Genomic DNA, 14,162 nt, shown 5'->3' on the forward strand with positions numbered 1-14,162 from the left:
AAGTTGTGGATTACAGTTTTAACACTATAGCGTTCTCTTCTCACCTTAATTGCCTCGATGCATTCAAGAGTGTTTAGTTTTTGTACACAGGAGAAGGTCGAGTCCGTACCGGCTAGGGATGTACATTTTGAGTATTCCTGGCTGGATTTCACACACCATTTGATGCTTGGGGGGGGAGCCCAGAACATCCACCAAGAAGGAGCCGCAGATGTAATTGCTGTGGATATGGATAAAGATGTTAAACATCTTTAACCACTAAGCCAATGGGATATACTGTAGATGTTGGCATTCAAAGCGGGAGACCAGGGTACGATTCCCAGGTGTTACAATGGTGCCACGTGACCCAGATCGGGTTGGCTCACAGCCTCAACCTGCATGTCCTAAAAGTCTAATATGGCCCGGGATATCCCTTTGACTTAGTGGTTAAGATGCTGGCTTTCCATGCTGGAGACCCGGGTATGATTCCCGGGTGCTACATATAGCCTAGGTAATGAAAAGTTTTATTATTTGTACTGGAAGCATCGTAACCACTTTTTACACTATATAGTCCCTATTCTGGGAGCAAACATCCGCCGAAAGTAGCCGATCGCTGAAACCGTCTATTTTCATGGAAGAGATTTGGTGTCGATTGAAAGAAAAAGAGCAGGTTTAGTTTTTAGACCCCTAGGTACACCGCTAGGTACACCGCTCCAACAAAGTCCTACACAGGGTTTAGTTTTTAGACCCCTAGGTACACCGCTCCAACACAGTCCTACACAGGGTTTAGTTTTTAGACCCCTAGGTACACCGCTCCAACACAGTCCTACACAGGGTTTAGTTATTAGACCCCTAGGTACACCGCTAGGTACACCGCTCCAACACAGTCCTACACAGGGTTTAGTTTTTAGACCCCTAGGTACACCGCTCCAACACAGTCCTACACAGGGTTTAGTTATTAGACCCCTAGGTACACCGCTAGGTACACCGCTCCAACACAGTCCTACACAGGGTTTAGTTTTTAGACCCCTAGGTACACCGCTCCAACACAGTCCTACACAGGGTTTAGTTATTAGACCCCTAGGTACACCACTCCAACACAGTCCTACACAGGGTTTAGTTTTTAGACCCCTAGGTACACCGCTCCAACACAGTCCTACACAGGGTTTAGTTATTAGACCCCTAGGTACACCGCTCCAACACAGTCCTACACAGGGTTTAGTTATTAGACCCCTAGGTACACCGCTCCAACACAGTCCTACACAGGGTTTAGTTATTAGACCCCTAGGTACACCGCTCCAACACAGTCCTACACAGGGTTTAGTTATTAGACCCCTAGGTACACCGCTCCAACACAGTCCTACACAGGGTTTAGTTTTTAGACCCCTAGGTACACCGCTCCAACAAAGTCCTACACAGGGTTTAAGTGGTTAAAAACTTTAACCACTTAAACACCAGCATCTGTATGGGGAAAGCTTTCGCAGAAACTCAAACGCGTTGAAAAGATCACTAGTATCCTAGTACAGAGCCCTGAGGGTGGTTAACCCTGCTGTCCCTGCATCTTGGCATCAATGGCATGGACACGCTTTACAACACATGGACACGCTTTACAACACATGGACACGCTTTACAACACATGGACACGCTTCACAACACATGGACACGCTTTACAACACATGGACACGCTTTACAACACATGGACATGCTTCACAACACATCGCCACACGACACCATGGACACGCTTTACAACACATCGCCACACATGGACACGCTTCACAACACATCGCCACACGACACCATGGACACGCTTTACAACACATCGCCACACATGGACACGCTTCAAAACACATCGCCACACGGCGCCTTGTGAAATTGTCAATCTGCTCATTTCGAAACGGCCAAAGTACAAATAGACCTGTCACAATCCTTAGATAATTACCTAATCACAATTATTTGAGATAATTGCAAATATCTTTTGCATAATCGTCATACTGTATATTTACGTAAATAAAGAATATAGTGGAAATGGCAGATCTATAAGCTCACGTCGCGATGCAAACGTTTAATTTAAGTGGTTTTCTTGTATATTTCATTTGTATATTTCGTAGCTTGTAGATCTGCTATTTTCAAGTAGGGCGTTCATTTACGAAAACACTAAATATAATAATAACAATAGTATTTAACCTCTTAAACCCCAGGGGGGTAAAGGGGGTAAATCCGCAACATCGGAGTTGGAACCGGAGACCAATTGGGTCTCCATTGACCGCTGAGCGCTGTTCAGAGGTGGACACCGTTGCCCCCGCCAGCGGGGGCAATGCGGGGCTCAAGAGGTTAAAAGGAATGATGTTTACCAGTGGTTCCCAGCAGCAAGGCCAGGAGGAGAAGCATGTTGATCAGTTGGGAGTCTCCAGGTTAGAACAGAAGACAGGTGGAGGTGTGGTGGTGACTCCATCTCCTTTTATACGGAAACATCCGTGTGCATGTGGGCTGGGCAGCCTAGCCTAGTTACAGGCTAAAGAATTCCAGTCAAAAGAATATTCGTAATCCTTCTCAGGTTGAGGTCGACTTGACAATGAAAAGATTTAATTTGAAAACTGAAAACTAAAATGTTACCCTGTGTATTAAAGAACATAGAGCAGTTTGCCCTACAAAGCCAAAGTGCTAGGGGAAAAGGAAATGGCCGATAATGGTTTTAAAAGTGTTTCAGCTGGTCAGCCAAATGAGATATCGGCAAATACAGTAAGTGATCTTACACTAATTTCAAATATGGTATGTTCTTAAGGTAATTGGGTAACACTTTATATTAAGGTTGTCTTTATAACACACTGAGCATAATAATGCATTATGACCAGCACTTATAATATGTTATAAACGTGGTTATAAGTTGTTATACATGATTACAAACATTTATAACGAGTGTTATAATGCCTTATAAGCACATTATAATGCATTATGACCAGCACTTATGTTATAAACGTGGTTATAAGTTGTTATACATGATTACAAACATTTATAATGAGTGTTATAATGGCTTATAAGCACATTATAATGCATTATAAATGAGCAATGCATTATAAAGGCAACCTTAATATAAAGTGTTACCAAAATCACAAAGGCTAATTTGACCTTTCTTTGAGATATACAAATATGTCAGTTTGTCCAAAAAAAAATTTAGTTACTGTTGGCTACTGCACTTTGGCTTTATGCATTTGGCCAGTGGCCAGATTTGTGATTTGTGTTAAAAAATAATACTACTTTTCAAAAATGTCCAAAAATTGCAGATGTACAAACTTGCAGCACGGCACAAAGCGGCATGCTCTGAGCTTGCATATCTGCTATTTTTGAAAAGCCAGAGTATAAATTATGAATAAACAAATAATGGTGATGCTGTATGAAGTTTAGCTGGGGACCCCCTTGAACCTTGAAGGACCACTGGGGAGATAAACCTGGGGTTACCGGTTTATCTCCCAGCCTGGCTGCTCTATGTGTCGGACGATGTGTCCCTGAGCAAAGACACTTTCAAACATAACTTGATCGCCGTCACTGCAGGCTGCTCCTATAGTTAGGATGGGTAAATGCAGAAGGCAAATTCTACATTTAAGGTACAGTATAGGAAATGCCCTCAAAAACTAAAGAGTTAACTAAATATTATAATATAACCATAAAGGACTTGCCCATCAATCAATCTTTATTTGTCACATACATATTTAAAAACGTATCTTTAAAATGCAGTGAAATGTACGTAGGTCAGCCCCACAGAAGTGAGCAGTAAAACAGGACAAGAGGACTAAAAGCTAAAATAAATCCTACCATTAAAAACTTCCATCCCTAAAACCAGCAAGACTATAATAAATAATTAAGTTAGACTACAATACTAAATATAATGTCCATTTGTGTCATGTCCATATAAGTCCCTGTGAAGGGGGGGGGGGGGGGGGGGTTGAGTGCACTCAACTGCCCCTCTCCACGCTCAAGTGCGTGGGTGATGACCCGATCCCTGTCGTCTCTCAAGGTCCATGTCATCATTTATAATCCTAATGGCCTGGGGAAAAAAACCTTTCCTCAGTCTTTCCAGGCATCTTATCTCACTTACTGTAAGTTTCACAATAGATGATATCCAATCCTTTCACGCCCTCTGCAACACTTCCTCACGTTGCCAACATGGGTTATTTCTCAGAGCATCAATGAATACATGTTTTGTCTGCTGACACAACAAGGAAGGGTCAGGGATTTAAAGCATGTGATAAAAATGTGATAGGCCCAAACTGGTAAAAACAAAAAAGTATGAAATAACATTCACCCTTGGGCAGTTAGAACCTGCTTCCTTAACATGTACTGTATACTGTCCATTTTTTGTGCAGCATGTCAAGTGCTCTATAAATGAATGTTTTAAAAAGCAAAAAAATAAATCGCGTCTTCCGATGTTGCTCTCTGTAATGCTTTTTTTTCTGTCTTTTTTAACAGAGAAATTAGTGAAAATAAGTCAGCACAGAGAAAATGCAGCCGCATCCGAAAGAGTGCATGAAATCACTACACAGTTTATGAGGTATTTATTTCCATTATCATCATTACGGAGCATACAATGTTCATTAAGAGTTAGGTAAAAGGCCCCCAAACCCCATTCATACATTTCGCTTTTCTTCTTCAAAATATAGGTTATCCTTTCCATAGCACAACAACTCCTCCTTTGCTTGGTTGTAAGGCCTGACTCACACCTTCGCAACAGATTGATGTATGGCTGATGCATGAGACTTATTGACTTATTGACTTATTAAGCTCACAATGCATTTCCAATGGGAGTCACATGGTTTGACACAACATTTGTGTTGTATGAGTATTGACTTATTAAGCTCACAATGCATTTCCAATGGGAGTCACATGGTTTGACACAACATTTGTGTTGTATGAAACCCTTTCTTTACATCTAGCATGCATCAATGTTGTATGCTAGATGTAAAGGTGTGAGTCGGGCCTAAGGCTTCACTCACACCTTCGCATCTAGCATACAACATTGTTGGATGCTAGATGTAAACAAAGGGTAAGTGTCATGGCCGCCCCAATGCATTTCCAATGGAAGTCACATGGTTTGACACAACATTTTTGTTGTATGGCTTTCGGCTGTGATGTGAGAGAACACGGCGTGATGAAGCCAGAAGCAGTAGCAAGTTACAGTAGGTACAGGTACAGTACTAACAGGATTACTAATCAATCAGATTATGAAAAATAAGCATCTACACTGCCTGAGCCCAGATTACATTTGGAAAATGTGTTAGATTATAATTTTGGAGGAAGCTTGACACTTTTGATTATGTCTTTAAAATACAGTCAACAAACAATCCTGCATAGCTCAGCAGGAAGCCTGGGTCCCTTTTCTCAATACAGACCCCTTGTGGCCCACAAGAGAAAGACGGTATCTGTTATTCTGTTGAATGACGAGTTTCACTGAAACTACTTCTATTTTCCACAGCGTGATTATCAAATGATTGATGATTCTGATCATTATCGTCTCTGGAACTGTAATGAAAACCTTGCCACTGTCACAAAGACATAGCAAATATTGTGTCTGTTTCCTGGACCTTTACTGAAGGCAGGTAGTGTTACTGTTGTTATCTGCAGATGAGTTGGGGATGGGTGGATGGGTGGTGGTTGCTGTGGAGGTTTAGAATGCTGAGGAAACAATGTAACAGGAATGAAGAAGCCACAGAGGGTAGGCCTATAAGGTATAACATTTCATTACATCGTCTACTCAGAGTTATGTGAACACCCCAGACATAACCCATAATTCCAAACTCTATTTTAACCAATGAGAGATTCTTCATCGAACACACCTGTCCTTTGTTCTGGTGACTAATAGTGTCCTAATACGTGAGGGGGCCATGTTTTTTCAATTTCATTTTTCTTTCTTTTTTCAATAATTTTTTCTTTTTTCATTTATTATTGTATAGAGGGATAGGGTGACAGTAGGCTGACAGGAAATGGGGAGAGAGATGGGGGGGGGGTGACATGCAGTAAAGGCTGTCGGGATCGGGAGTCGAACCCGCAGCACCCGCGGCAAAAAATAAAAATGAAACATGAATGAAACACGGGATGAAGTTTACTTACAGGGTGGAGACAAGACAGGCAACCTAAATGAGAGATTACACTTCCAAAATGTAGATCCTGACATTGCCGGGGACCCACTGCAGAACCCCCTCAAGGACCACTGGGGGTCCCCGGACCCCACTTTGAGAACCACAGTAATGCACCAAGCTAAGGCCGCCCCAAATAAAATAAGAAAAAGTCCAATTCAGTAATTAATTATCAACATGCCTCTGAATAAATCACTGATCACCATGCACCGCCTGTACCCCCCAGGGTGTTGCATGGGGGGTGCATGGGCCTCAGACACAGAGGGCCTTTCCTGTTTTGCATAATTCATCCAAGTTCATAAATGGTGAGCCATGAAGGGAACATTGAATGTTGTTGCTTTGTACCTAAACTCGTATGAAATGGATTATTGTGTTTGATTGATTGGCTTGATTACAATATAATATTGGATGCTTTTCTCTTATTTGAGCCCATTTTTCATAGTTAGGCCAACCGGAAAACAATGACTAGTAGAGCTCAGAAAAGAAGTGTTCACTTTTCTTTTTCCCCTGGCAAATATTTTCCGACCTGTAAATTGCTGACACGATCAAATTCAATGTTATTATTTCAGCATTACCAAACCTGACCCTATATAATCCAGGGGGAAGTTGCATTTAACGCTATATAGTCGACATGATATGATGACGCAACCTAACAAGATTGAATTAATAACGCCTAACAATGAGCCGGTACAAACCCCCCCCCCCCCCCCCCCCCCCACACACACACACACACACACACACACACACACACACACACACACACACACACACACACACACACACACACACACACACACACACACACACACACACACACACACACACACACACACACACACACACACACACACACACACACACACACACACACACACACACACAGTTTGACTATTGTCAGGCCATCCTGTGTTGAAATGACGGCCCGTTCGCTCGCGTTACCCCACTGACCTACATTTCAATTGTTTTCTATGTAAAACAATGGGAAGAATGGTTCCATAATGGCAACAATACCTGCGTGTTATTCTACACCACTGTTATGGAGCGGAGCCCGACTGATCTTTCTGGTCCGACCGATGCCCCATCCTGCATCTTGGAGAGTCCTATAGTTTGACTGATATTTTGACCAAAAAATAAATAAATAAATAAAGATTTGATTAGATTTATTTAACAAATAAATAGAAAACACAAATGACTATTCCCTTCAATAAAAAGAAAAAAAAGTATTTAACTTTGATTATAAAAACGAAAATGCAAACATTTTGCAAACGTTCTGCATGTTATATAACCACAGCCCTATTTAGTTAGTTAACAAACGCACTATAGCAATGATTACTATCACAATATATATAGAATATATAGTGTTTTAACCAAAAGCGTTTACCCTACCCTTAAATGAGCATTGAAGCTAATCATCCCCACTGCCCCGGATTGTAGTCTTATAGTTCTCTAGTTTACATGCTTTGGGTCAGAGAGCTATATCAACAAATATTATCTCCAACTTAATTTGGCTATTATAACCCTGTGAAGAAATGAGCTTCAAGTCATTATATTAGCTGTATTGATGCCTACAGCAGTGGTTTTCAACCAGTGGTCCTTGAGAGGGTTCCAGGTGGTCCCCATGCAGCTAAATGATGGACAGTTGGTAACCAAATGGACCCTTATAGATTTGTATCTCTTGAGCGCGTAAAATGAAACCAAATGGGAGGTAACACACAGAGCCTAGTCCTTCCATGTGCCAGATTGGTCTACCTCCCAGTCCCGGCAGAGTAGTTCCGGAGCAGCGGATTGTGTGGTCCTGGTCTTTCCCTGGTGGGTCTGATCGAGGGTAGCTACTGGGTTGGGACGTACATCACGGAGGATACATCCCAAGTACGGAGGATACGTCCCAAGTACATCCATGCAATGTTTTTTCATTCTTAGCAATACTTACTTACAGTGGTGTAAGTTTTGCTATTGTGGTTTTATGGACCCACTGAAACCCCATTTTCTTCCCCAGAGATTTACAAAAATATACATTTAATAAATATCTTTTGTTTAGCTTTTTTTTGTTTTGTTATTTTTCACAGAATCAATCGTTTTTGTGAATCTCTATGGGAAAAATGAATGGCCTCTTAAATTGATCAATGCTGCAATGTAGATATTCAAGTAGAAGTCCCGTATTCAAATGTAATTGTGTAAAAAGTATCGGTATCAAAATATACCTAAAGTACTCATTATGCAGAATGTCCCACTCTGATAATCAGGCTGTCCCATTTCACAAGTTGAAAATTGGAAGAAGTAGTTACTCGTTTCTGTACGTATTGTAATAATATTATACAAATGTATATAACTAGTAAAGTTTTCAAATAACTATAGTGTAGTAAAAGTATAATAATTGTCTCTGAGATGTAGTGTAAAAGTGCAGACATTGGAAATACTCCAGCTAAAGTAAAACATACCTCAATATATACTTAAGTAGGCCTACAGTACTAATTTACACCACTGATTTGTATCGCTGTCAAAGTTTCGATCACTGCAGTGATCTTCATCAGGACTATATACATTATACAACATTTATAAATAAAATCACACCCGTGTGAACTGAGTGGTGCAAGGTCTTATATAGCCTGATCAGCTATGTCAGTGACGTCACATACTAACCATAGCAACCATGCTCGTTTTTTTGGTTGCTAACCATAGCAACCATGCTAGTTTTTTTGGTACGAACAAACACGGGTACAAAGCCAGTTGTTGGAGTGGTTTGCACCACTCAAAAAAAACGACGCAATAAAAAATACAGCAGAGCTTTTGCAGCATATTACCCTCTTCCTCATGCCATTGTGTCAGTGCTGAGTCTGGCTGTCTGTCTGCACATCAGGGGAAAGAGGAGATGAAACATCTACACCTGTAATCAGAATTGTGTAATCAGATGAATCCTTCAGGATTAATCTCACAGGGGCCAGACAGAATTTAAACAATGCTTGACAACAACGTCCTCATTGCAAGGCGTTATTGTAGCTTCTTAGGGAGCAGACATTCCCACCCTTTTCATATTAAGGTCTATCATTTATTCTGCATTTATTCAGCCATGGACCACCATTTGATGACACTTTGCCTCTCAGATAATATTTTGTTGTTGCTGGGTAAGATTTTGTCCACAAGTCCATGTTGTATTGATGTTGGTACCATAGGAGAGATAACAGGCATCAACATATAACAATGCTTCTACATTCTCTAATTGTGTAGACTTCATGTAAATTAAGTAATGCAGATAATTAACAATAATGTTGCTCTTGAGAGCGTAAAATGGTTACCAACTCTCCATCATTTAGCTGGGGACCACCTAGAAGCCCCCTCAAGGACCACTGGTGGTCCCCGGACCACTGGTTGAAAACCACTGACTTAGGACGATCACTCAGCAGTATGAAGCATTAAACAAACATCAGGAGTGGTCCACTTTACTGGGCTGACATGAATGGACTTGCATGTTATTTTTTTTATCACTTAGATTTTTATTTATTTTTTGAACAAACACACAATAGCAAAGGACAAACACAGCACAAACAAACATGAAAAACAAAAAAATAAAAATACAATAAAGTCGACAATGCGTATCAAACCTTGCTCATTACATCACATATTCCTAGACATATTCTGGTGTTCCTCATTCCCCCATTGTTCATGATCAGGTCATTGAATATTGTCCATTTGGACCATTTGTCCTCCATTTGTTCCTCCTGCAGTCTCAGGCGATGTGTCAGTTTCTCCATGAGCTGTATCTCCTGAATCAACTCCTCCCATTGTCCCTGTGTTGGAGGCTCCTTCTGTCCCCATTTCCTTGTGATAGCCTTCTTTCCTGCCGCCAATAAAATGTTTACCAGATACCTATCCTCTCCTCGTATCTTTCCCCCCATCAAGTTTCCTGAATACAGAACATCACACTTCATAGGCACCTCATAACCCAACAGACTTGCATGTTATTTGAATCCATTAATACTAGTGATATTGTCACATAAAGTAGGCCAGTGGCTTTCTAACCTTTTGTTGCCGAGGCACACCAAACGTGTGTGCTTAAAATCTCAAGGCACGCCTGTATTCTTATACATCCAAAAGAGAAGTGTTGTCACTCTGTAAACATGTAGGCCTATTGTTATTGACGTTATTGACGATAAAAGTTGTAATAAAAGGAGAGCGAGAGGCGTGCCTGTGCTTTTGCATGCATGCATGTGTGAATTATTCACACATGCATGCATGCAAAAGCACAGGCACGCCTCAGTGTATCATGTCTCAGTGCAGGTGTCTGGGATGGTGGGTTGGGTGGACAATGCGTTGGTGGTACCAAAGCAAAGGTATAGGCCATCTCCCCTTATCCCTGGCAGCCCTTATGGCTGAAATGGAGTTCTTTTCACTTCAGTCGAACAACTGCAGGAAAATCTTCACAGTATGAAATTGAAGATGGCTTTGTTGAAAACCTCCAGTTTGTCCGTCCTTATATTGTGCAGAAATGTGACAACAATGGGCCTGGGCCTGGTGGAGGACGGTTAAGGTCTTCCAGGCCTGCTCCATATGGGCCTGGGCCTGGTGGAGGACGGTTAAGGTCTTCCAGACCTGCTCCATGCAGCTCAATGTTGTGGCGGTCGAGTTGTAGCTTCTCTGACAGCAGCTTCATCACTTTGTCCTCAGAGTCAGACCATTTCTCACCCTCCGACTCATTAATGCCATCAATAATGACATTGTTGTCTCCACCAGGCCGAAGGCATGGGGAGAGAGTATGTTTTGCACTCCGTCCGTGTGTGTGTGTGTGTGTCCGTCCGTCCTTCCGTCCTTCCGTCCGTTACCAGCTAATCTCCGGCACCGTTAACCCGGTCGATGCCAAACTTTGCACACACACTCCCTGGATGCCAACGATGAACCTCTGCCCCACATTTTCCAGAACGGCCTGTTATAGCGCCACCATGAGGCAGCTTTTCACATTTTGTACCTAAAACTGCACCGATCTGCGTGAAACGTTGCATGCACACTCCCTAGAGGCCAAGGACAAACCGTTGACCTGCATTTTCCGCATCTGCCTTTTATAGCGCCACCAGGAGGCCGACTTTTGTAAAACACATTTTTTGATATTACTCCTCCAGATTCTGTCCAAAAATCTCACAAATCGTTACACAGTATCTCTATGGTCATGTGCTCAAGTCGGATCTGTCCGATATTTCATATTCCATCCTAATTGGCTATAATTGGCTTTCACAGTTTGCAAGATTGCCCCGTTTTGAACAAAAGCCTCAAATCATGAACGCAGCATGCAATTTACGTGAAATCTTTTACACATTTTCTTACTAGGCTGAGGAATATATCCCACCCTTTTCACATTGGCCTGTTATAGCGCCACCAACAGGTTGATTTTTGCAAAACATCTCACAGTCCTATCCTCCTGGTGGAGACCTGTGCCCAGAAGGGCACTTTTTCTAGTTTCTTCTGGACTGACCTGACCTTCCAGATAGTTGAGTGATATACTGACTGATTCCATATTGGTCTCTTTGCAGGCATTGCACCTCATCTTACAATAGTCTTTAAAATCTTGAAATTCCCTGAGTGAATTCCAAACTCAGGCCCAGCCCGAACTCTTTATGAGGAGTCAACCAGGATTTGAAAATGCTCCCCTATTGTTTGTCTGTTGTTTTATATAAGTCCTTTTGCTGCTCAAGCAGTCCACACACCTGGGCCATGGAAACGGCTTCCTCGTGGTTCTCGCTGGATTCCTTTAGGTGACATGACAGTTTCTCTAGGTGGCAAACAATGCCAGCTCATTTAGCTCGCAGCAGGAACTGGGTCTCTGGGTCTTTGTTACTGTTGGGAAATAGGCTGAAGTGGATCCATCAAATCATCCAGAGCTTTGTCCACTTAGACTGATTATAGGATGTCAAATAGTAGAGCTTGGAATTAAAAACTTGGAAGACCTATAAGAAAAGCTGCCTGAATAACAGTCAAGTTGCCAGAGAGACAAAGAGCTATAGCTGCCAAACAGGAAGTCTTGCCAATCAGTAAAAGCAAAAGATCAACACGAAATTAAAAAAAACACGAATGAATGAATGAAGACGTGGAAACTCTAAGTACCTTAAGTTGACCCAGAGGCGGAGAGATAAAAGACCGGCCGGGGAGGCTACAGTGCACTGTGCCCATGCAGTAGACGGATGGAGGCAGGAAGGGAGGAAGGCAGAAGGCACATTAATCAAAGGACATCAAAGGCAAATGGATGTTAGGACTGGGCAGGGATGAAAGGGAGCCGCCGCCCACTCCGCTCAGCCCGGACCGGCACTCTGATCTCTGGGCCTATTGTGCCCCGCGGGGACACAACACGCGCACGCACACACGCACACAGACACACAGACACACAGAGACACAGACACACATAGACACAGGTGTCAGAAAGCAGAGTTAAAATAGGCAAGAATGCAATATTTTCCACGTCACCAGTGGAGATCCTCCTTCGTGTACATGGCCTATATATTCCTCTTTATTTGCGCTTGTCTTTTTTTTCCTCGTACACATGAAGTTGTCGCTCGCTGCCCCACCAACACACGACTTCAAAGCCTGACCTTGTGACATGGAAGCCTGAGTCGGCCGCAGCACAGAAAGCTTTGGTCTGGACCGTAAACACACGGTCGCACACTCTCTCACACATACCGCCGCTGGCAGTGATGTGAGCCGTGCCCGGCAGCGATGGTCGCTCGCAGCTAGGGGGGGCCGCGGGGAATGAGGGACGGCCCTGCGGCTTTGATACCCGCCCCCGCCAGAGGGCCGGCCCCTTTTGATGTCGCCCCGCCAAAGGCCGGCCCCTATTGATGTCGCCCCGCCAAAGGCCGGCCCCTTTTGATGTCGCCCCGCCAAAGGCCATCCCCGTTTGATGTGGCTCCGCCAAAGGCCATCCCCGTTTGATGTGGCTCCGCCAAAGGCCATCCCCTTTTGATGTGGCCCCGCCAAAGGCCGACCCCTTTTGATGTGGCCCCGCCAGAGGGCCGGCCCGTTCCGGCGGCCCTTTTCATCCCTCGGCCAGTTAAGTTGGCTCGGAGATGACTCCAATTTGTGTCCCCCTTCCTTTGGTGCTTTAGCGGTCGGTCGGTCAGCACAGACTCATCAACTAGAGTGACCGTGGTCGTGTCCCTCTTCTTCTCTGCAGCTCCTTTACAAATGCACAGAACATTGTGTCTGTATCGCTGTCTGTCATCACCGTCTGCTCTGCTGCAGACATCACTGTCCTGAGGGTCTACGTGCATCTGCACACCCATGCACGTGCATCAACATTATTATGGTTAACGAAAACAAACAAATTAACCACAACTAAAATTTGCTAAAAACATTTAAAACTAACTAAATAAAAGACTAGGATAATAAAAGACCCGATAACTAACTGAAACTGTATTGTGTGTTTACAAAACTAAAGTAAACTAAAACTAAAACCAAATATACTTTTAGACAAAATGCCATTCGTTTTATTTGTTCTCATTGATTGGCCAACAGTAAATTCTTTCTATTCTTCAAAGTTTTGTAATAATAGTCAAAATCTACAAGTAAAGTAGTAAAACTATTGAAAATAGGAAATACTCCAGTATAGTAAAAAATAGCTAAAAGTTTTGCTTAAGTAGATGTACAGTACTTTATACTATTGTATAACAGGATATTACATTTGGGGTTCCAGTCACTATGCAATTTAATTTAGTTCACTGACTTTGGACATACCTTCAACATTCATTTACACTTTAGCTTTATGTGAATCTGTGTGATTGCCTTGCATATTTAATAGTGGAAATCAATCATTTATCATAGATTTCACCTGGTTCCTCATGGTGTATTTCATGGAGAGAACAGGTGACTTAAAGGTGTTTTTTCATTTTTGTTAAAGCTCTGTCTTGTGATAGAGATCATTGTATTGCTATTGTATTACTATTGCTATTCAGTGTTTGTTCAGTAACAGGGGTCTCCCCATCTCTCAATTTAAACCTGAGGCCGATGTTTCTATGTCAGTGGTGCTCAACCTTTTTCATGTCATGGACCCCCAGAATTATCTGTATTCGGCCGCAGACC

General features: G+C 42.6%; 1 protein-coding gene across 1 annotated transcript in view; it reads right to left on the reverse strand.

The window, feature by feature from the left end:
• The window catches only part of LOC306943814 (uncharacterized protein), a gene marked incomplete at its 5' end in the record, with an annotated part of 56,218 nt that extends 43,243 nt beyond the window's left edge, over window positions 1–12,975 (reverse strand). Inside the window, 3 exons of the mRNA XM_079530339.1 lie at window positions 45–217; window positions 1,522–1,601; window positions 12,677–12,975. Of these exons, the coding sequence (XP_079386465.1) occupies window positions 45–217; window positions 1,522–1,601; window positions 12,677–12,975 (552 nt within the window). The remainder of the gene's footprint in view (window positions 1–44; window positions 218–1,521; window positions 1,602–12,676) is intronic.
• Between the last annotated feature and the right edge of the window lie 1,187 nt (window positions 12,976–14,162).

The sequence above is a fragment of the Electrona antarctica genome (assembly GCF_951216825.1).
Source record: "Electrona antarctica genome assembly, chromosome: 19".
In the NCBI taxonomy this organism is placed as follows: domain Eukaryota; kingdom Metazoa; phylum Chordata; class Actinopteri; order Myctophiformes; family Myctophidae; genus Electrona; species Electrona antarctica.